The sequence below is a fragment of the Drosophila guanche genome, unplaced genomic scaffold (genome assembly GCF_900245975.1).
Source record: "Drosophila guanche unplaced genomic scaffold, DGUA_6, whole genome shotgun sequence".
Lineage (NCBI taxonomy): Eukaryota > Metazoa > Arthropoda > Insecta > Diptera > Drosophilidae > Drosophila > Drosophila guanche.
The window spans coordinates 3,039,425-3,062,297 of NW_022995751.1; the positions used below are offsets into that span (position 1 = coordinate 3,039,425).

General features: G+C 47.2%; 7 protein-coding genes across 11 annotated transcripts; 5 read left to right on the forward strand and 2 right to left on the reverse strand.

The window, feature by feature from the left end:
• Positions 1 to 949: 949 nt before the first annotated feature.
• On the forward strand, positions 950 to 11,563 carry LOC117587429 (serine protease 1). Of its 2 annotated transcripts, XM_034278104.1 has the most exons (3): positions 950 to 1,251; positions 1,315 to 1,879; positions 11,549 to 11,563. In XM_034278104.1, the coding sequence occupies exons 1-2, from the start codon at positions 995 to 997 to the stop codon at positions 1,877 to 1,879; spliced, it is 822 nt and encodes a 273-aa protein (XP_034133995.1). In that variant the 5' UTR covers positions 950 to 994; the 3' UTR covers positions 11,549 to 11,563. The 2 variants fall into 2 exon arrangements, with proteins under 2 accessions (XP_034133995.1, XP_034133994.1); XM_034278103.1 differs by lacking the exon at positions 11,549 to 11,563 and having other exon boundaries at positions 1,315 to 1,943.
• On the reverse strand, positions 8,006 to 15,920 carry LOC117587431 (serine protease 1). The gene is made up of 2 exons (XM_034278107.1): positions 15,088 to 15,920; positions 8,006 to 8,035 (listed from the first exon to the last, which is right to left on the reverse strand). Exon 1 carries the CDS (start codon positions 15,880 to 15,882, stop codon positions 15,094 to 15,096), a length of 789 nt encoding a protein of 262 aa, XP_034133998.1. The 5' UTR covers positions 15,883 to 15,920; the 3' UTR covers positions 8,006 to 8,035; positions 15,088 to 15,093.
• LOC117587428 (serine protease 1) lies at positions 10,626 to 13,633 on the forward strand. Of its 4 annotated transcripts, none has more exons than XM_034278100.1 (3): positions 10,626 to 10,917; positions 10,983 to 11,476; positions 13,561 to 13,633. In XM_034278100.1, the coding sequence occupies exons 1-3, from the start codon at positions 10,637 to 10,639 to the stop codon at positions 13,629 to 13,631; spliced, it is 846 nt and encodes a 281-aa protein (XP_034133991.1). In that variant the 5' UTR covers positions 10,626 to 10,636; the 3' UTR covers positions 13,632 to 13,633. The 4 variants fall into 4 exon arrangements, with proteins under 4 accessions (XP_034133991.1, XP_034133993.1, XP_034133992.1 ...); XM_034278102.1 differs by having other exon boundaries at positions 10,983 to 11,076; positions 13,167 to 13,633; XM_034278101.1 differs by lacking the exon at positions 10,983 to 11,476 and adding an exon at positions 12,857 to 13,004 and having other exon boundaries at positions 10,627 to 10,769; positions 13,073 to 13,633.
• LOC117587430 (serine protease 1) lies at positions 14,184 to 15,057 on the forward strand. Its single transcript, XM_034278106.1, has one exon. It carries the CDS (start codon positions 14,200 to 14,202, stop codon positions 15,013 to 15,015), a length of 816 nt encoding a protein of 271 aa, XP_034133997.1. The 5' UTR covers positions 14,184 to 14,199; the 3' UTR covers positions 15,016 to 15,057.
• Positions 15,921 to 16,664: 744 nt separating the features above from the next.
• On the forward strand, positions 16,665 to 18,327 carry LOC117587427 (protein tantalus). The gene is made up of 2 exons (XM_034278098.1): positions 16,665 to 16,973; positions 17,029 to 18,327. Exons 1-2 carry the CDS (start codon positions 16,903 to 16,905, stop codon positions 17,897 to 17,899), a joined length of 942 nt encoding a protein of 313 aa, XP_034133989.1. The 5' UTR covers positions 16,665 to 16,902; the 3' UTR covers positions 17,900 to 18,327.
• Positions 18,328 to 19,902: 1,575 nt separating this feature from the next.
• On the forward strand, positions 19,903 to 21,833 carry LOC117587420 (complement C1s subcomponent). The gene is made up of 3 exons (XM_034278089.1): positions 19,903 to 20,844; positions 20,910 to 21,085; positions 21,144 to 21,833. The coding sequence occupies exons 1-3, from the start codon at positions 20,240 to 20,242 to the stop codon at positions 21,803 to 21,805; spliced, it is 1,443 nt and encodes a 480-aa protein (XP_034133980.1). The 5' UTR covers positions 19,903 to 20,239; the 3' UTR covers positions 21,806 to 21,833.
• LOC117587150 (brachyurin-like) lies at positions 21,825 to 22,856 on the reverse strand. Its single transcript, XM_034277657.1, has 3 exons — positions 22,382 to 22,856; positions 22,218 to 22,322; positions 21,825 to 22,156 (listed from the first exon to the last, which is right to left on the reverse strand). The coding sequence occupies exons 1-3, from the start codon at positions 22,839 to 22,841 to the stop codon at positions 21,825 to 21,827; spliced, it is 897 nt and encodes a 298-aa protein (XP_034133548.1). The 5' UTR covers positions 22,842 to 22,856.
• Between the last annotated feature and the right edge of the window lie 17 nt (positions 22,857 to 22,873).

The following is a 22,873-nucleotide window of genomic DNA, read 5'->3' on the forward strand; positions in this document are numbered from 1 at the left end:
CTGAATGGGCCATTAACCGCAGCTCTGCGGCTGTTGGCAACGCGTCGACAAATCACGCGGCAATTGTCCGACATGAGGGCCTGCGGTTGATTTCTGCGGTTTGCAAGAACAACTGTACTTTTGATTTATTATAAACAAATAAGAGGCAAACAGAGTGAGAGAGGGCGGAACATTGCACTCTCCCGTACTCTAGATAAAACAATCGCTGATTGATTAATTGAGCGTTTTGATTGTAAAATCGCACACAAGACACTAAAAGCTACCGAAATCAGAGAAAAAATTCACTCGGATGGTGCTTTATTTTTGAGAATTTAGAGCTTAACTCTAGAGCTACCCTTCTGGCACACATCCACCCATCTGCCCACCCATCTCTTGCTCCTGACCTTTAACAACGCCCAAAGTAAACAGCAAAATGACAAGAAAGCCAACGGAAACCACAAGCTTAGGCTCGGACTGCGTCTCTCTCTCTCGTTTTGCCTTCTAAGAGTGCGAAAAGATAAGATAGTTGGGCGGAGCATGGGCAGAAGCACCTCTGTAAGACCCACAAAGTCTGATACGAGGCGAAGACGTCATCGTCACACGTCTAGAGCAGAGCCCTTGCTAATTCTACATATATATTTTCGATAAAACTAATCAAATTAATTAGCAGCCAGGCTGTAGATCCGCGAAGCTCACCTGGAGCAGAGTCCCTCTGCCAGATTAGATGAGAATTTCGATACCAACCAATCCTCTTTTTTCGGAGCATTTTGGGGCCGCGTGCCCAAAGTCTTGCTCAAATCTTCAATCGATATCTTGCGCACAAATCTCCACAGATAGCGGGCACTGAGAACCGATGATGTCTGTGGCCCACCCATATCTAATCGAAGGCAAAAGGCTCTATTTGCGAAATGCAACCTAATCGCGGAACGTACAACTATTGGGTGCTATAAAAGAGCCGTACTCTGGCATGAAAGATCAGTTGAGTGCCTTTGACTGAACACCCAACAATTCCAAAATGAGATTCCTGATCATTCTTGCCTTGGCTGTGGCCGCTTCGGCTCTTCCCGAGCCCGAGCTGGTGCACCGTGACCGTGTGATGCCCGTTCAGGATAGCATCGAGGGTCGCATCACCGGAGGAAGCACCGCCTCAGTCGGTCAGTTCCCCTACCAGGTGGGACTATCCCTCAAGCTGAACGCTCTCTCCAGCGCCTGGTGCGGTGGCTCTTTGATCGGCAACCAGTGGGTGCTCACCGCTGCTCACTGTACCGATGGGTGAGTGTTCTACTAAGGATATCTAAGGAGTCCAAGTACTAATCAATGTATTTCCCTTTGCAGTGTTCAGTCCGTGACTGTCTATCTTGGTGCCACCGTCCGTACCTCTGCTGAGGTTACCCACACCGTTGCCAAATCCCAGATCATCATCCACTCTGGCTGGAACACCGCCAACCTGCGCAACGACATCTCCCTGATCAAGATCCCCGTGACCTCGTACAGCTCCAAGATCCAGGCTGCCAGGATCCCAGCCATTGCCAACTCCTACTCCACCTATGCCGGTGATTCCGTGATCGCCTCCGGCTGGGGCCGCACCTCCGATTCTGCCTCCGGCGTGGCCACCAACCTCCAGTGGGCCAAGATGCAGGTCATCACCAACTCCGTGTGCGCTAACACCTACGGCACCTCCATTGTCACCGCCTCCAACATCTGTGTGTCCACCCCCAACGGTGTGTCCACCTGCAACGGCGACTCCGGCGGCCCATTGGTCCTCGAGTCCTCCAAGGTCCAGGTTGGTCTTACCTCCTTCGGCGCTGCTGCCGGCTGCCAGAAGGGCTACCCCGCTGCCTTCACCCGCTTGACCAGCTACTTGGACTGGATCAAGAGCAACACTGGCATCTCCTACTAAATCTGGAGGGGAAGTCATTGAATGACTTGAATTTCGCATAAATATACCAAAAAAGAAACGTAAAGCCACGCTCGCTGTTTTAATTATTCTGTTACAACAATGAAACTGCCTTGAAGTCCAACTGGAATGAAAATAGTTGATCTGTTAGATTAGTGGCAAACAAAATACTTGATATTCCCCAAGGAGATCGACGATCTGTGCCCTACATTAACGAATGTCAATCTATCTTTTGTAAAAAGCGGACTTTGAATTTACTTGCATAGACATATAGGGAGTAACATTTTTGCCGATGCTCATGTGCAGAGTACGAATCTCACTGAGAGATAGCCGCAACAATATGCCCCATTTTGTTTGAACTGCGCGCATAAATAACTAAAAATATTAATCAAAACAATATTTTGTAGTCACGTTCCAACCAATATGCCTATCATCCGCATAAGTCTCCGGAGATAACGCACTGAGAAATTTGGTACGGTGTTGTCTGTGGAACGTGCCAATCTAATCGAAGGAACTCTATTTATGAAATGCAAAATAAACTTTAGTGCTAGCGCACCTACACGGAGTGTGGCGCTATAAAAGCGTCATTTAAGGAAATAGCAGATCAGTTGAATTCCTTTCTCTAAACACCCAACAAATCCACAATGAAATTCCTGATGATTTGTCCTGTCCCTGACTGGATCAAGGCCAGCACTTACATCTCCTATTAAGCCTGAAGCAGCACCAGTAGGAGCAGTCAATGAAGGACTTGAAATTCGCATAAATATAAAAAAGATTGCCAACAAATGGCTGTCAGCATCTGCGTTTTCGTTTTCCTCCTGTCTGGAAGCTCCAATGAATTCCAATGGCCACATGAAAAGTTTAAATTGACATTAAACGACAATTGCAAGTGTTTTGTCATGCAAATGGGGCAGGGGCAGTGGCAGTGGCAGTGGCAGTGGCAGGATGTTACGGGAGCGCCACATGCACGGCACGCTCTCGGCACTCGGCATTCGGCACATAAGTTTTCATTAAAATTCATTAAATTTTCACAGCGACACAATAAAAGCGGCGAACAACTTGAGGGGCGAACAATAAATAAAAGAATAAAAGTTTCCCTCAAGTGAAAGTTGAGCTAAAAAAAAACGAGAGAGAGAGAGGGAAAGTAGGCGTGGCAGGGCGGCAATATGTCAGCACTTAAATTATGACAGCAGATTTAAATGAATGGCAAAAGTTAAACATTTATTCGAGGCAGACTTTAAAGAGGAGTTTGCCTATTTTTTCAGCTTAATTTTCTTCAGTGCATGCCACATGCCACATGCGTGTAAGTTCCACCAAAGATGATGGGGTGTAGGAGATCAGGTGGTTGGCTCTGCGTTGCCCAAAGACCATCTGGTCCTGCGGTTGGAATAAAAAGCATTTACTCAACGGACGACCCAAATGACAAAAAACAGAAACAGAAGCAGAAACAGAAGCTGAAAGAGTTCCTGAAAACGGTGGCACTGCCGAAACAACATATAAAGAGCTTCAGTGAGGGGAGGAGAGTATGGTCCCAAGGCTAAGGTTTAGGGGAATCCCAGCCATCCTGATAAATGTTTGCATTGCGGAAATTTATGACAGCACAAAAAGTTTCCAAGCACTCGTACGAGAGTATTCATATTTTGTGGTTTTAGATATGACAAAATATCATGGAGACTCGCACAACTAAAGGACCTGGATCTGCATAGAACAGTATGGGGAGTGCGGGCAGGGGCAAGCTACAAAGTTAGTTAAAATGTCAACTTTTGGGCGGGGTTGGGAGTGTGTTTATGGTCAAAGTTTTTCATCTGTTTAAAATCCACTTTGGCTCTGATTGAACGCTTGAATGTTCGCTTCGTTTTCGTTTCGTTTTTCACTCCTTTTTTTTGCTTTTCTTGGCCACAAACTTCATTGCTTTGCTCTGATTGAGATGGACTTCGACAAAGTCAAAGCCAAAGCCAAAGCCTCTCCACCCAAATGCCATGACAGTCACTTGGTCAAGCAGTTTTCTCTGATTCATTTTATTGGCAAAATATTTGGCCAGCCTGCGGACACACAGACAAAGTGCGGCACAGAGCAGAGCTCTAGTTTCAGTTTTAGTTCTCCTCCAGTTATCCAGTTCTGTTTTGTGGCTGTGTGGCAGACACTTCATATGGATGCACTTTAATTTGGTTATTTGTCAACTGGCACCTATGGGGCTACTGGCTACTGGCTGCTGTCTGACCCACTTTCACAGAGCGAACACGAACACCGAGGAGTCGTCACACAGAATTAAATATTTAGTTCGTTTCTTGATCAAATCAATGCGAATGTTGGCTACTAAAGTACTAATCACAGAGCGAAATCAATTAACAAACTGTCGGCTCATCAATTATGCCAAACCCACGGCCCCCCTCTGTCTGTGTCTGTGTGTCTGCCTGTCTGAGTGTGTGTTGGGAGCTGCTTTTTGACTGGAGAGTCAATAAACGCAATCCAGGCTAATAAATTCCAGTCGCTTCAAAGCAATCAACTTAATTAAGGACTTTTTGAATGGCATGGGCAGTGCCACATAATTAATTAAGGCGAGTTAGGGGTAAAAAAAAAGAAGGCCAGACGCATGCTAGTCAGCATGTATTGGGGTCACCTCTAGGTGCTCTCTCTGACCCTTGAGCTTTAATCCTAATCATCATACTCGTACACACACATATGATAGAGAGCCCAATGACCAGCAATATTTGATAGACAACTTTTGACTGGCATTTCACTTAACCCTTTTTGTGTTGACTCTGTGACACTCTGTGAGTGATGTTCGGCTAATTAAGTGCCCAGCAATTACGATTGCTTCAGCACTTCTCTGTCGCTCGGCCGACTGACAGCCAACACAGAAAGTGTTTCTAACAAAAAGCCAACCACCAACTGCCCTCCCCCCTTGGCTCCCCCCTGCCACTGCACGTATCGTTCACTTAATTCATTTAACTCAAACATTTTCATTTATTTATCGCATTACTCGCTGGAAACCCGAATACCCGAATACCACCCGGATCCCCGGCAGTAACCGCCAAAGACAGAGCATTGTTGCTGCTGCTGCTTGGTTTTTTTTTTTTGGCTAATGACTTCCTGCTTTTCCTAACGCGCTCAACTTCCGGCAAACAAACACATTCCACGTATGAGGGTTGACTGACTGACAGACACACAGACAACCCCCGACACATGGCTAGAGGGAGAGAGGACTGCGAGAGGGTAGCAGCAAGGACGACGCATCAAGCTCATTGAATGCTTTTGGCATGTTGCCCGGCTCGACACCATTATTTCTGGTAACAAGATAATTGCATAATGAAATCCAAACAACACTTTGGTTTGCCGCTCTCTCTCTCGCTGGTGGAGGTCTGGTGTCTGGTCTGGTCTGATGGCTCCTCCATGCCACACTTCAAACCCATTCCCTTGCCCGAAAACAAGTTCGCTCTTCGGCTACAACAATGACTTGACGGCAAAAGTTCGCTGAGTTTTTTTCTCTGTTTGTTGCTTGTGTAGAGAGGAAGACAAAGACTTTTGCTGGCTTGTTTTTGCTACTGATTGAGTGGTAATACTTGTTCCACTCCAAAAGTGGGGGCGGCACTCTAGCTGGTCTCTGGCATCATCTCAAGAGATAAAGGATATGATTCACTTTGAATCGCGTGGGTATGGCATAACTTTTGCTCGTGTCTCTTGTGTCTTTCAATAATTTATTTGCAAAGGAAAAATGTCAAGGTAAGTTTTTGATTTACTGAGCTGAGTTAGGTAAGTACTTGCTTTGATTCGTTTGTTGCTCCGAAAGTTCTCATCTTTTCCTCAAATTACTTCCCTCTACCTATTCCCATTTATTCTTCAGTTAGAGAATTTCCAAGTCTACCATTTTCTGCTTTAATCTATTTTATATATAGTACATTTCTTTTCTGTTAATTTCATTCCATTTCGCTTTGGCACCAAAAGTGTCTTGTCATGGTCTTGTGCCTTTTGTTCTTAGGTTTTTGCCTTCTCCATGGCCTTCCTCCTTTTGCGAGTGACAATTGATTGACAGGAAAAGTTAATGGCTTACTTCATTCCACTGTGTGTATATGTATATAAATATACTCTTTTATATTGTATATTGTATATTGTAGGTATACCCATAAGAGAGTCCCGGACTCTGTAATAATTGAAACATTTGGGGGTTTTTGCTTGCCTTTCTGCCTCTCTCTCAGGAAATGGCTGGCACACACACACACACACACACACATACATATACACACGCGTATACTCGTATGCAAAGCCGCTCAGAGAGCACTCACCAAAAATCCCATCACTCCGATAGGGGCATGGACGGGTGGCAGCCATCACTCTCTGTGTAAAAGAAAAAAAACAACTCGAGAGTAGAGCAAAAAATAATACTCGTAATACTTTGGCTCCTCTTGCAGGGAGCACAAAAATAAAGACATAAAGCAAACAAATGCTGCTCCTCCTCTGCATCGTGGAGCAAGAGAAAAGGTGGATTGGATGGATGGAATGGCTGCTGTCTGTATGGATGGACTGGATGGACTGGATGGACTGCCAGCCCGAGTAGCTTTTAGTGCGTTCAAGCAGAAAAATATATAGAAAACAATAAACCGAAATTACAACAAAAGCAAGAGCTCCGCACATGGGCTCAGCCACAACAGGACTCCGCTCTGCACCAACATATTGGCAAACAAAAAATGTTTATAAGCCATAAAGCATTCCATTCCGCTCCAGAAATATATTTATATACATTGGAGTGTATATAAATATTTGCATGCTAAAATTTGATGAGTAGTTATATATTTTCCGGCACACAAGAGCAGGCGGGGCAGGCATTCCATTATATTAAGTTGAACAGCAGGGAAAAATATTTCAACCAAAATATACGAGCATGTACGAGGGCTGGCATTAATGAAGTCCTCAACAAAGGAGGAGATTTTCCACTATAGAAAAAATAAAACCTGCTGAGAGAGAGAGAGAGCAGAGCGAAGCATCAGACTGCATTCAAATTGGAGATTCAGATTCAGATTCAGATTCAGAATCCGCATGCAAAGCCCCGCCGCCAAATGCCAGACAACAACAGAAACACAAAAGAAAAAGTTGCAATATTGATGGACGGGAACAAAAGGAATACACCAGCCAGTATCACGGAATCATTTTCGGATGCTCCAATGGCAATGCCAATGCCAATAAGCAGACAAGTGCCACCTCGAGCGAGGAGACACGTTTCTGGTGCTTGCCTCAAGAAAATCTCCCCTCTAAATCTTATGCCTCACAAAATCCAATTGTCGTAGTAGACAAAAATCCCTGGCGCTCGCAATAAAAAGGAAGAAAAAAAGGCTAGCCAGAAGCAATCTATCGAAAAGGATTTGTTTGCATGGCAGGAATTTATATTTATATATTTTTCGATGGAACAGCAGCCAACAGTCAGCAGCCAGCAGGCCTTCTCATATGCAAAAGCCAAACGGCAGCTTATTGATAGAAAATCTCCACACACACACACACGGAAAGCTGGCAGAAATGTCCTCAAATATTTGCTCAGGCATGGCAGGAGGGGGGGAGACGTATAATATATCCATATATAATAACTTAGTTTGATCCCTGGACATAAAATTTAATGCCAGCCACTTGGGTTTGTCTGCCGCACGAGGAATGGGATTTTTGTCTCTGATATTGACAGCTATGCGGAGTAACTGGTAGCAACGATAACACCACGCTCTCTCCCGCTCTCCCTCTCTGTTTATCAAGTTTCCTGTTGAAAATTGCACTCAGGTAGTAGTTTGTGCAGACAAGCAGCAGCTGCTGCCCTAATCAAACTTTTTCAATACATCGCGCATTAAAAACGAGTTGACAAACTGCACAAGCACAACGCAACACAACAAAAAGTTTGACCAAGTGCCACTCCCCCGTCTACCCGCCTTCCTATCGTGTGCAGCAACAAATTGCATTTCGTTTGAGCAAACAAACAAAGAAAAGTAAACTTTAGGGCAGAGCAGAGAGTTGGCAACATCTTGGGGAGAGTGTAGGACAGGGGCAGTGGTAGGTGACCTGGGCCAAACGCATTACTCATACGCAAAGGCATATTCCCAGGAGGGATGATTAATGAGGCGGCTGCTGTTGACAACTGCAAAGACTCCTCAACCAAAAGCAATTTGAATTATAGCAGGAAATAGACATGGACCATGTGATAAGTCATCAACCGAAAGGGAGGAGCAGGAGCAGCAGCCAGGTCAGCTGTGGCAGACAGTTGTCATTAATTTTGGTCAACTATGAAATGGAGGAGCGGGCCACACCGGACCGCAGGCCGTGCGACATTTTCATGACAAAAAAAAGGAGGGAAAAACTGAGCAGAGTTTTCCATTTGAGCCAAATAATACAATGTAATGGCAGCCAAAAAAACATACAGAAGGAGAGTCCAGGGTCCAAGGAGTGGAACGCCCCATGTCCGTGGAGCGTAATCGATGCGGCTCACATTAGATTGTTGCCTCGAATTGTGTGGGGACCAGCAGCAGTCCTCAAGTGTTTGCTGGCTGCCCCTGCTGCTCCTGCTGCTGCTTCCACAGCTACTTTTTATCCCAAGCTGCTGCTTCGTTTATCATTTGTTGTTCACTTGTCGAAATTTTATTGCTGCAATCTTGTTTGTCGTCGTCGTCGTCTCCGTCGTCAAAGCGTAGAGCGGAGCGAGCAGAGCGCACGCTGGGGGACATTTGGAAATGCCTTCGTCTCGTCTCTTATATATATATATATCAGAACTTAAGGCCAGAGGCGTAGCTCTTGATGAAACTGGGACTAGTTGGGCTATTTCCCTCTTCAACTACGCAACTGGATACTCTCAAACTCTGCTCTGTCTTTTTGTGTGTGGACAACAATGTCCAGTTGAGGCTGTTGCTCTGGGTCGCAGGAGCCGTGGAGAGCAGGATATGCGTCTAATAAGCGTGTGTGTTGAGTAAGCGCATTACGTATACGTATCTAATATATATAATACGAACGACTGGTATATATCAACTGTCGAGCAATTTAAAGTGCGCTGCGCCACTCCCCTACACTCCACACTTTACTTTCCTTTCATTTTTCATTGCATTTCCTTTTTGGTTGGCCTTTAAGCTCGTGCTTGAACAACAATGAGAGCAAATATTTCAAGAAAATTAGTTTCTTTTGTTTTTTTAGACACACAGAGACAAAGGGCCAGCCAGAACGGGCCGGGACGGGCAGGGACCATTTTTTCGCAATCAGCGAAAGGAGCAAACCATATAAAGAGGGCAGAGAGAGAGAGAGAGTGAAGAAAAAAATCAATAAAGTGCAGCTAATGCAGGGGGATTAAAGATATTTGTGGGGGGGTAAAGAGCCGCAGGATAAACGTTATCTTCTAATTAAATGGGAAACATTATTTGGGCGAAACTATTTTCCATTTCCTTCACCCAGAATAGAAGCAATCGTCAGCAAAGAAATCTATTTTATTTTTTGGCCACATACAACAGACACGCACAAGGACATGCCACATGCCACTTGCCCCACACACACACAGACGGACAGGCTAGGCAACAACTACATGTGTCAGCATGAAAGGCAATGAATTGTTTTTATGTGCTAATGTCCCCGAAAGTCCTTCCTTGGGCATTCCCATCACGTAAGGCGATTTGATTTCAATTTTCCTCAGATTCAACTATGACCCCTCTCTGTCCCGAGCCGCTCCCGAAATGACTAGGCAACTTTTAGTCGCACACCAATGCGTATGGTTAATATGATTGAAGTCTGATCGGCAGATAATCGCTGGGAATTTCACACACACCCGAGAGTGGCCTCGGGCAGCCAAGTGGGAGCCAGCTGTAAATCTCTTTTCGGGCTAAACACAATCGCTGGGGTTGTAAAACTTTATTTAAAAGTATTTAATAATTCGATTAGCTGTTGATTTTCCCACAAACCTATAAATAAAACCCAAAAGTCATCCGCGTTGGTAACGTTCCATTGATAAATATCTGCGGAAAAAGCATTGCCGTCATTTATAAGAAATCTTTTTTGCCGTATCACGAGTGTGCGGAGTGTGAAGTGCTAGACGTCTGCCGCCTTTTGATTTCTTTCGAGTGCGTTTAATTGAAAGCCTGCGGTGTCCACTAAGTAATCTAATAGATTTCCCACAATCATGGGAGAAACAACAACAGTGAAGAATGATAACAGAAGATACTATTGGGCCAAATAGAAAGCCTGCCTGCCTGCCTAGAAAGATACCGCCTACAAACGTATATCTCTTAAAAGATAGCCACAACTAATACACTCGGAGAAAAAAGGCAAATGATTTTGAGCTATAAAACTAGTAAAGTTGACTGAAAGAAATCAATTTGATTAAATCATTATTTAAAACTATTTTTAATGTGATTCAAATTTCGTAGAAATGTGTAACCCTTTAAAATAAATAAAATACATTAAATTTATGGGAAATATATTACATCCAAATATGAAAATATTTAATTTAAATACTACTCGCACCTACTCTCGCTGCAAATCTACTGGCTCAGGCTGCTTTTTTCCCTAGAAAACGGACCACAAAGCAATGACAGGCGTCCGCTGCTTATGTATTTTTGAGTCTAAAAGCCAAAACACCCGCACGGACGATAAGAGCCACACAGCAAAAGAAAAACAATACAGAGAAAGCAAACCTTTTGAAACAAACAGAAATGACTTGGTCAAAAAAACCCAAGAGGCACGGCCCGGACAGGGCCCGGACCACCATTCAGATAAGAAATTTGTGTATAAAAAGAGGCGCTTGGTCAACGGATGGACAATCATTCGATCATCATGAAAGTGCTCGTAGTCTTCGCTCTTGCTTTGGCCTCCGCCTCCGCTGGCCTGCTGCCACAGGTGCTGCCTGTGCATCCCCGTGATCTGCCAGCTGTGCCCTCGATCGAGGGTCGCATCACCAACGGCCAGACCGCCTCGGAGGGACAGTTCCCCTACCAGGTGGGACTAAGCTTTGGCAGCTCCAGCGGCAGCTGGTGGTGCGGTGGTTCGATCATCGACAACTCCTGGGTGCTGACTGCTGCTCACTGCACCAGCGGGTAAGGAAAAGCCCTCTCTCTCACTGAAGTTTTCCTTACTGACGAGAATCCTTTCCCCTCTTTAGTGCCTCTGATGTGACCATCTACTACGGCGCCACTGTCCGCACCAGCGCCAAGCTCACCCAGACCGTCTCCAGCTCTCAGTTCGTGCAGCACGCCAGCTACAACAGCGTTGTCCTGCGCAACGACATATCGCTGATCAAGACCCCTGCCGTCACCTTCACCTCGGCCATCAACAAGGTTGCCCTGCCCTCCATTGCCAGCAGCTACTCGACCTATGCCGGCGATACCGCCGTCGCCTCCGGCTGGGGCAAGACCTCTGATGCTGCCAGCTCTGTGGCCAACACTCTGCAGTACAGCACCTTCACCGTGGTTACCAACTCCGTGTGCCAGAGCACATACGGCTCCCTGATCGTCACTAACGGCGTCATCTGCATTGCCACCCCCAACAAGGTGTCCACCTGCAACGGCGACTCTGGCGGCCCATTGGTCCTGAAGAGCAGCAACCTGCTGATCGGCGTCACCTCCTTCGTCTCGAGCGCTGGCTGCGAGTCCGGCGCCCCCGCTGGCTTCTCCCGTGTCACCTACTTCTTGGACTGGATCCAGTCCAACTCTGGAGTCTCCTACTAAAGCAGAGCTGCGGCACTTTCTTTCTTTCTTTCCAAAAATAAATAACGATTATCATCTAGAAAATGTAAACAAAAGATTCTCTTTTGGGTCGAAAGTGGAGGATTGTTTTTGAAGGGTTCTAAACCAATTTTTGGGATTTCGTTGGAGTGCAATTATTGAGAAAACAAATACGAAAAGTACAGCTGTTGTTGCTCTTATCTGCAATGCTATTCGATTTGTTAAATTTAATCAAAGCACTTGAGAGGCTCTGACAGGTTTCTTTGGAAACTTCATACAGAAACAGATATTTAAGTTACGAGTCTCATTAATTATAATTCTTAGAAATTGCAGGGAGTTTACTTCCCAGGAAAGGTATCATTGAAGAGTCTCGAAGTGGATGATCAATGGAACGAGACTAGAAGTTCTTCAAGAAAAGAAACAATAAGGAAAACATGTTGTATGTTAATAAGTGACAACATCTACAGAACTATTAACGAAGAAAGATACTTCGAATGTTTTAAGCTTCGGAAACAATGAAGAATCAACATAAATATTAATTGAATATTCTTTCGGCCTAAATCGCATCCAATACAGCACTTATAAAATCAAAAGTCAAAGCTGAAGAGTGAACCACTATATTTAAATCTCAAGAAAGTGAGATAAAACTAGCAGCAGCAGTTCTTTTACGCCTTTCCACAATTCAAAGTCGCTGGTAAATTGCTCACTCAATGGGTGCCATAAGAAATCAAAACAAATCCAAACACTTGCCACAGCAATCTCGCAACCTTTTGTTGTATACTTTTCAGTGCTTCAGCAAAACGCCAACAAATAAAACAAATAAAAGCAAATGCATTAAACACTTTAAATATTAAAGACCCATCATAAATTCGAAGCTTATTTTAGCAGCGCAATTGTCGAACGAGCTTCCGAGTCGATCACTGAACGACTAGAAAATTGTAATCGCATCAAAATCGTTTAAGATGCAGAAGGAAGATTAAATTTCCAGACATCGCGCTGCTCGTATCTGTACAACTGATAAAATATCCTGCAAACTAAGCAAAAGACACTCTGATACGGTGGCCACAATTTATGACTGAAATAAATGACGGCTGACTGGGTTGATTAGAGGCCATGGGCCATGGGAGTGGGCCATGGGAATGGGGTATATAATGGGCCAGCAAATGGTGGAGGAATCATTCGTTTAACGATCAAACAAACATGAAGGTTCTCGTTGTACTCGCTCTGGCTCTGGCCACCGCCTCCGCTGGCGTCTTCCCTCAGACGTTCCCTGTGCATCCCCGTGACAGGACTGTCAACCCATCGATCGAGGGTCGCATCACCAACGGCAAGGACGCTGTGGAGAACCAGTTCCCCTACCAGGTGTCCCTCAACTTTGGCAGCAACAGCGGCGGCTGGTTCTGCGGTGGCTCCATCATTTCCCCCGAGTGGATCCTAACTGCTGCTCACTGCACCAGCGGGTAAGTCACCAAAGAAGTTTCCACTGGAATCTGGAATACTAATGGAAAATGTGTTCCCCTTCCTTTAGTGCCTCCTCCGTGACCATTGGCTATGGCGCCACTGTTCGCACCTCCCCCGTGCTGAGCCAGACCGTCACCAGTGCAAACTTCCGCCAGCATGAGAGCTACAACGCGATTGTCCTGCGCAACGACATCTCCCTGATCAAGACCCCAGCTGTGTCCTTCACCGCTGGCATCAACAAGATCAAATTGCCCGCCATCTCCAGCAGCTACTCGACCTATGCCGGCCAGACCGCTGTCGCCTCCGGATATGGCAAGACCTCTGATGCCTCCAACTCCGTGGCCAGCCACCTGCAGTACGCCGACCTCACCGTTATCCCCAACAACGACTGCGCGAACACCTTCGGCACATTGATTGTCACCCCTAGGGTCATCTGTGTCGGCACCTACAACGGCGTGTCCACCTGCAACGGCGACTCTGGCGGCCCCCTGGCCCTCGATGGCGTCCAGATTGGTGTCGTCTCTTTCGGCTCCAGCGCTGGCTGTGAGATCGGCTCCCCAGCTGGCTTCACCCGCACCACCTACTACTTGGACTGGATCGCAGAGAAGACTGGTATTTCTTACTAAATGAAAATCCCAGCCGCTTTTGCTGCACAACAAATAAAATGCATATGAAAAATTTCCCGTACTACAAGGCGTATGCTTCGGTTTTTATGTGGGTGTGGGTTTATTTTTGGATGTTAGAAGTGCTAAAAATGGCATTGAGAATTCTGCCTTCAATCGATGTTTGGAAACGAATTTTGAATGCACAACTTTTTCCCCAAATGTAAACACAAAATAAAACATCTAATCATAAGAAAAACCCACAAAATAGAAATGTCTCATACCGATTGGAATGTTTCCAGCTTTTGTCCAGTTTTGTTGTGGCCTTTGAGAGGAGATATGATATGAGTGTGATATCAATACGAGTGTGTGTGGGGTGTGTCTGGGCATTGTAAAGATTTCAATTCAGCAAAATATAAGATTTTGCATTGATAGACGAGAGCTGATATATGATCGAACTTCGAGTTATCAGAGGATTGTAAATTCTGCTCTTAACTGGAGTTGAATTCTTCTAATCAAAAGCAATGACATGGCGGAAGCCGTCGGCTATATAAGCCACTCAAGATCGACATTGTGTTGACATTCGTTCGAAATGAAAGCGGTGGTGGTTGTAGTCATAGCGGGCATAGCCTTGGCGGCAGCCCTGGAGCAGCCCGTGCCCGTGAAGGACATGCCCGTGGGCAAGAGTGTGAATGGACGCATCACCATGGGCTATCCGGCGACCGAGGGCAAGGTTCCATACATTGTGAGCCTCGTTTTTAGCAATGGCAACGGCGGATCTTGGTTCTGCGGCGGTTCCATCATTGGCCACACCTGGGTCCTCACGGCCGCCCACTGTACAAACGGCGCCAGCTCTGTGACCATTGCCTATGGCTCCGTGAGGCGCCATCAGCCGCAGTTCACGCATGTGGTGCAGCAGAACGACATTCTGCAGCATGAGGCATACAGCACGAAGACCCTCAACAATGACATCTCGCTGATTCGCACTCCTCACGTGGACTTCTGGTCGCTGGTCGACAAAGTGGAGCTGCCACGGTACGAGGATCGCTACAACAACTACTACGGCTGGTGGGCTCTGCTCTCCGGCTGGGGCAAGACCTCCGATGACAGCGGCGTCTCCGATTACCTCAACTGCGTGGACATTCAGATAGCTGATAATTCCGTGTGCGAATCCTACTACGGCTCCACCACCATCACGCCCAACCATGTGTGCATTGCCACACCCGAGAATAAGGGCTCCTGCAGCGGAGATTCCGGTGGTCCGCTCGTTCTGCACGACGTCAATCGCCAGGTGGGCATTGTGTCCTTTGGCTCCTCCGCTGGCTGTTTGTCCAACAGCCCCAAGGGTTTGACTCGGGTTACTGGCTACTTGGATTGGATACGTGATCACACGGGCATTTCCTACTAAAGAGCATCAAAGATTGAACAAATAAAGAACATATACTGTAAATAATGTTCCCAAAAACGTTTTTAATTTGTATTTTTTTTAATAAGAAATTCCAGTGTGATCACGAATCCAATCCAAGTAGCTGGTGACACGCACCATGCCCTTGGGGCCATTGGACAGGCAGCCAGCAGAGGAGCCAAAGGACACAATTCCCACCTGGCGATTGCCGTCGTGCAGGACCAACGGGCCGCCAGAGTCGCCGTTGCAGGTGCCCTTGTTCTCGGGCGTGGGAATGCAAATCAAATCACCCGAGAAGTTGCCGTAGTAGCTCTCACAGACGGAGTTCGGCCCAATTTGGACATCCACGCAGTTCAAGTACTCCGAGACGCCAACATCGTCAGAGGTCTTGCCCCAGCCAGAGACCAGAGCCCACCAGCCCTGATAGTTGTTGTAGCGATCATCGTAGCGGGGCAGCTCTACCTTGTTGACCAGCGACCAAAAGTCCACGTGGGGAGTGCGAATGAGAGAAATGTCCCCCGATCCATGCTCGATAAAGTCGTTGCGTCCCACCCAGTGGGTGTACTGAGCCTGGAGACGCCACAGGGCGCCGTAGTAGATGGTCACCGACTCCATGCCGTCCGTGCAGTGCTTGGCAGTCATCACCCAAGTGTTGCCAATGATTGAGCCACCGCACCAGGTGCCGCCGCCATTCCTGCTGAAGCCCAGACCCACAATGTATGGGACCTTGCCCTCGTGCGCCGGATAGCCCATGGTGATGCGACCCTCAATATTGGCCTTGCCCACGGGCACATCCTTCCAGAACACGGGCTTCTCGAACGCCGACGCGGAGGCAATCACTCCCAAAAGCAGAATTCCCAGCACTTTCATTTTGATGAGAAAAACGTATTAGAATTCAACTGAGTGAGCGCTGGTGGTTATATACCCATCGAATAGAGCGAACCATTTGCCGGAAATCAATATAAATGTTGAAACAAAATAATTTACAATATGCAGATATCTACATTACCAATAAATCTTGAAGAAATCTGCAGATAACGATAAGATTTATTCGTCTGCTTGCATAATCAGCGAGTATCAAATATAATAATTGATAAACTCGAAAATGTAAGGTACCTCTTTTGAATTTATCAAAGCGCGCTATATTCAAATTAACCGCCTTCCCAACGCAAGCGCCCCCTGTCGCATTTCTCTGGTACAATTATTTAAAATGCACCGGTCCGGCCACAATTCGCTATATTTCGATATCTATATCGATAGACACGCACATCGTTAAAACCACTCTGGAAACACTCGCAGAAATAAATACTTTTTAATATGGTGAAATAATTGAGTTTTGTGCTATTTTTGTTGGTTGCCCTTTTTAGTTTTAATCTTAATTTGGGAACATGCCAAGTCAATGAAGTCGTGATCTCTTGTGGAGAATTGATTGATAAATCGTATAGAATTATTGTTTTAGCGCGGAGACTCCTAACTAGCAAGTAATATCAAATAGAACATAAAAACCGAACAAAATAATTTAAGATTCACGGTACTTACAGTATATTTTGAAAATGCAAGGGTATATTTCCGAGGGTCTGTCGGTACATTTTATCGATAATTCCGCGGTCACACTGCTTTTAAGCGAAACAAAACAAAAAAAATAACATTTATTAACAAAAAAAACACAGAACCGACGCCAAAACTCTTGCCACAAATAGGTATACTTGGCTTTGAGCGCTGTGCCCAACATTTTGCAAAGTTGCCGCCAGTGGTGGTGGCGCTCGTCTTGTGAACAGAAAAGCCCCCTCCCCCCCAAGGAGATTACCGACAGACAGACGCCCAAAAAAAGAGTTGAGTTAAGGAAAAGGTATTGGAAATGCGTGCTTTAGCGGCCAGCAGACAGACGTAATGGACAACATTGTGCATAACTTTGCCAACATCACATTTCAGCCGAAAGAAGTCGGATTGTCGGAGAATCGGTAAGAGACAGCCACAAAAAACCAACAAAAGTCAGACCTAACATGCATTTCACAGCTCCGCGAGCAGTAGCAGCTTCTTGTGGAGCCTGAAGCCTATGGCTACGGCCACGGCCACTGTCACTGCCATGTCTGATGTGGAGGAGATGCAGGATGGTTCCAAGGAATCAGAGCCCAGCGAGAGCAGCGATCAGTCCGATGAGGTGGACTCGCAGCTCAGCCGCGGGGAGGACGATGACAGCGACTGGCAGAGTGGTGGCAGCAGTCGCAAGGGCAGCAGCAGCTATGTGTTGGGGGGACGAGCTGGTGTGGCTCGCCGCCGCATGCCGGCACGCGTCTCAAAGGACAACTTCAATCGGGTCTGCAGTGCCATCATGAAGCCCATCAAGAAGAATCGCCGCAAAGAGCTGACCACAAATTCGCAGACGCTCAGGACCATCGAGAAGATCTACACGAACAAGCGCATGAAGAAGTTTATACCTACAAATCTCGAGACAATCTTTGAGGAGCCCAGCGACGAGAATGCCGCCGATGTGGAGGACGACAGCGAAGAGTGCTCGATCAGCAGCCAAGTGAGAATTGTAAAATTTGGCAACCGTAAGATGCGACGCGCCATTTCCTTCAGTGACGGACTGAACAAGAACAAAATCCTGCTGAAGAAGCGACGCCAGAAGGTGAAGAAAACCTTTGGCAAGCGCCTCGTCCTGAAGAAGATCTCAATGACAGAATTTCACGATCGTCTCAACAAGAGTTTCGACAGTGCAATGCTCGAGGGGGATGAAGGTGATGCTGGAGGAGGAGGAGGAAACGCCGAAGCCAAGACTGCCATGACGATGGATGATATGCAGCTGCCCGCACTGAGCAGCCAGTATCACATGCAGCAGCTGGGGCTACCGCAGCCACAACCACAGCCGGCGGCGTTCGATTAGAGGAGAGACTGAAGCATCAGTGCATAATACACGTTATATCATTACTACACTCGGATAGATTGTGTCACTGTTTTACACTTTACACCCATTGAATCATAAATTACGCTACTGATAGATATTACGAATAGTGTCCAAATGAAAAGTGACCGCAGGTGGGTTCCCATTGGGACTGCAATCTCGCCTGCGGTCACCTGTACTGATACCAATTATTGAAGCTAGGATTACCGATCAACCAACGTGCACATTACTTCATTTCACGCCCCCTAGCTATATAGAAAGTCGTGGTAGGAACAACTCAAGCAACCCATTAAAGTTATCACATTTGTATGTAAATAGCGAGTAATCTAAACTTAAGTTTCATCCAGCCATAGAATACGATTCTGTGCGTAGTTCGTAAGTGCAGAATAAATGTTGTAAAGAAAATGAAAACAAAAGTAGCCTCCACCTCCTACTCCACAAATGAAATGCGAAACGGAAGCCCTGAGCGACGCACGCATAAGCCGCCGCCGACGCCGCCAACCCCGCCAATTCGAGGCGTCGCAAAATGCGAAAACTGTTGGGTGCGAAATGAAATAACGGCAGAGGCATTAGCAAGTGCAATACAAATGCAGCAACAAAAACGCGCCCATTATTAATGAGTGCAACATGCAATGGGGCTGCCCCGCCGCGGCGGCGTGGTAATAACAATTCGCGATTATGCTTATGCCTTGCCTTGCCTTGTTTGTGTTGAGTATAGACGCACAGCACGAAATCGAACTGCACAACAAGCGCTGCAGCTGCAGGTGGCGTTATGATGCAGGGGAGGTAGAGAAAGGGGGCGGGTGTATAGCATGCATTTGCATAATCATTGTGTTGTTGCTATTGCCGTCGCGGATTATGTTTTTTTAGCCTCATTACCGACGAATTCGATTCGAACATATCACCGAGACGATTTTGTTTATTTGGTTGGCTAGGCGCAGACCCAGACCGCAGTCAGTACCAGCAGTAATTGTCTAAATAGACAGACAACAGAAATACTTTCAACACAAAATTAAAGTTATTTCAGGCAGCCGCAGGCGGTGCACGAATTAATTTAATTAAAAATACATATTTTTAATGCTGCACTTCCATTTCCTGCTAAGAATTCTGCGCATGCCGCATGCAACTCCATCAATGGAAAACTGTTAATTTGTTTACCAGCCACACACAAAACAAATGGCAAGGCATGCGACAAAAAAAAGCCAACGCCGGCAATAACCTTGAGTTGTCAGAAAGAGGGTCAAAGAAGCTGCACAGTGGGATGTGGGAACACGAACTGCTTTCCTACGCCCACGCAGGGTAAGCCACCGCTAAACAGGCACGTGTGCCCACTGTGCGGCGTGATGAAATGCGAGACGCCAAACAAAATGCAAAGTTATAACTGTATCGTGCAATCTTATTGTTTCACTTACCGACAGCCTCTCTCACTGTCCCTCTCTTGCGCACGCGCTTTTCTCAATGAAAGCAGATTCCCTCTCACTGCATAATGGCGATCAAGAGAGCAGAGCATTATATGCGTGATGTAATAGCACCAATGCGGGCAGACAGTAACTCGAGTTACAGCTTCAAATATAGTTTAAATGGTAAAACCACTAAACCAGCAGGCAAATGTTGTATTTTCGGCCAAAAAAAAAAGCACAAACAACACGCGGATATTTTTGCGACTATGTGACCGACGACCGACCGATCAAAAGGGAGCACAAACTTTGAATGAAAAAGGAAGAAGCAAATGAAGAGAAAGAATGCGATGCCCTGTGTGTGACACTGTCAAACAGTAAAAGCGCAAGCGTGACCAATCATAGCTGCAGTGGAATGAAGTGAGAGTGAGATGAGAGCATATGCAGATTGACATGCAGCCGTCAAATTAAACGAAATTGATGCAACTGTAATATAATTGCGAGCACAAAATGAACGTTGCAGCGGAGAGGCGACGGGGCCGAATTAATGCAGCAAAATAGATGAAATAATGAAGGTGGTTCGAAGAAATGGCTGGCGAAAGAGTTTATAAAAATGCTGGTAAGCGGCGCGCGCCGCACCAGTACCTTACGAGACGCTCGTCGGTGTTCATGTCAGTGGCAAGTGTGGCAAGGTGGCAAGCAGTAAAGTAGTAGCAGTAAAGTAGCAACCGAGATTATAAACGCGTTGTCCAGCGTAACGGCTTTTCGAAACGGGAAGGCAGCGCAGTGAGCGAGCGAGCGACTGAGCGACCGGACGTGGGGCGAGCGGCGCCAATCCAATGAATTAAAGGAGGAAGCAGTGCAAAAGTGCCACTAAATAAATCGCAATTAACAGTTAAATGCGTGCGCGAACAAAGCAACGCAAATGTTTACACAATCAGCAGGTGCCACCTCCTCCATTGTTGCCACACTAACTAATCGATTTCGGAGGCGATCCCCAAATCGGTCCCACGCCAGGCCGCCGCACTCGGAAACGAAGCTGCTCACCTGGATTGCCCTGCTCTATGCCGCCGCCTCCAGCTCCCTCGGCGGCGTGGCAGCGGCACTGGACTGGCAACAGGTTAAGCCAATGTATTTAGTCTCCATGTATCCGGGGCCGCTCGGCTTGTCGCAGTCTGCCTCCTCCACCTCCTCCTCCTCCTCCATCTCCTCGTCGATGGAGCAAGATGCGGAAATGAGTGCCAGCAACCTGGATAGCCGTATCAATGGAAGAGGAAATGGGAACAGTGACGAGGATGTGGATGTAAGAGAGCCTTTGGTCTTGAATCTGGAGACCACACCGCTGCTGGAGAAGATGCTGCCCGAAGGGGCCATGGCCATGGATCGCATATTCGGCGGTAACGTGGGCAATCCGCACTGTTTCCCCTACCAGGTGGGCATGCTGCTGCAGCGTCCCAAGGGTCTCTACTGGTGCGGCGGCTCTCTGATCTCCGATCAGCACGTGCTGACAGCGGCGCATTGTGTGGACATGTAGGACCGGTATGATAACTGACACAGAACCCAACCCGCCTAACCGATTGTTTTCCCCACTGCAGGGCCAAGCGAGCGCTCGTCTTTCTGGGCGCCAACGAGATCAAGAATGCCAAGGAGAAGGGCCAGGTGCGGCTGATGGTGCCCAGCAGTAATTTTCGCATATATCCCACCTGGAATCCTAGGCGCTTGAAGGATGACATAGCCGTGGTCAAACTGCCCCACGCTGTCAGCTTTAATGGTAACACGGAGAGTCGGGGAACCCTCTTTACAGAGGAATTCACTCTCCTTCCTTTCAGATCGCATTCATCCCATACAGCTGCCCAAACGGCACTACGAGTATCGCAACTTTAAGAACAAGCTGGGCATCGCCTCTGGCTGGGGACGCTATGCCACTGGTGTCCATGCCATCAGCAATGTCCTTCGTTATGTGCAGCTGGAGATCATCGATGGGCGGACGTGCAAGTCAAACTTTCCGCTATCCTATCGCGGCACGAATATCTGCACCAGTGGCAGAAATTCTCGCTCCACCTGCAACGGAGATTCCGGCGGTCCACTCGTGCTGCAGCGACGACAGTCCAAGAAGCGAGTGTTGGTGGGCATCACTTCGTTTGGCAGCATCTATGGCTGCGATCGTGGCTATCCGGCAGCCTTCACCAAGGTGGCCTCGTACCTGGACTGGATCAGCGACGAGACGGGCGTCAACGCTCATCAGGACACCACGGAGGCGATTTTCTTCGATAAGTATGTCACGGACTATGGCAAGCCACGCCAGAGTCGAAGACTAGAACAGCGGCGGCAGCACGAAGATCAGCTGGAGGAGGATGATCAGCCCGATGAGCTGGATGTGCATCCCAGCTCCGACGAGGACATGTTCGTTGATGTCAGCATGCGCACGCACGCCAAGCGGCAGCGTCCTCATCATAGACCCAAATCCGAATACGAGTTTTATTTCTTGTAATCCAAAATAAACATTTAATTTAAGACAATTCTTCATCCTTGTTGCCGTAGTTGACGACGCCACTCCGGGCCTCAATCCAGTCCAGGAAGGAGGTGATGCGGGTGAACACACCCGGCCAACCCACCTCGCAGCCCACAGAAAGGCCAAAGGATGTGGCACCAATCAGCGTGTTGCTGCCATCAGCCAACACCAAGGGACCACCAGAATCCCCGCTGCAAATGGACGTTCCACCTGTGGTCTTGATGCAAATGTGATTGTCGCTAATCATGCCAAAGTACCAGAACTTGCAGCCGCTGTTGGACATGATTGGCACTTCAATGAACTGCAGAAGGTCGGTGACAGCCGTGGCAGCTAATTGGAATGAAATTTGATTGAAAACTAACGTCCGGGAACTCCACGAAGGGCAACTCACAATCGCTGGTCAAGCCCCAGCCTGAGGCAATGGCACTCTTGCCGCTGTAATTTTCGTAGCTTAAGTCTGATGATTTCACGGGCAGATTGGCAGGTTGAATGTACTCTACAAGAGAAGAAGTAACTTAGCAGGAACTCCGGGGAATATATATCTTTATATCCCACCATTCAGTTCAATTGCCACTGGCAGCTTGATCAGCGAAATGTCATTGCTTAGGGTCGCTGGATTCCAATCCTCGTGCACGATCACGTACCGAGTTTGCACAAAGATGATCTGTTGGCCCTTCTCCTTGGCGTTGGTGTGGTCATGGGCGCCCAAATAAACATCCACACCGATGGTCAGACTATCCGTGCAATGAGCAGCAGTCACAATCCAACGATCGCTGATCAAAGTGCCACCGCACCAGGCAGCGCCTCCCTCGACGTACAGTAGAAGTCCCACTTGGTAGGGGAACTGATTGCGGCTGGCTAGAGTGCCTCCGGTGATGCGTTCCTTGGGAACACTGTGGCGACCAATCATAGGAACATCTGTATCGATATTCAGACTTCTGACGGACTGCCAATCCACAGCTTGGGCGCCCAAAACAGCGACCAGAAACACAATCGATGCGCAAACAAATTTCATTTTGATTTAAACTAAAGTTCTCAACAGGAATC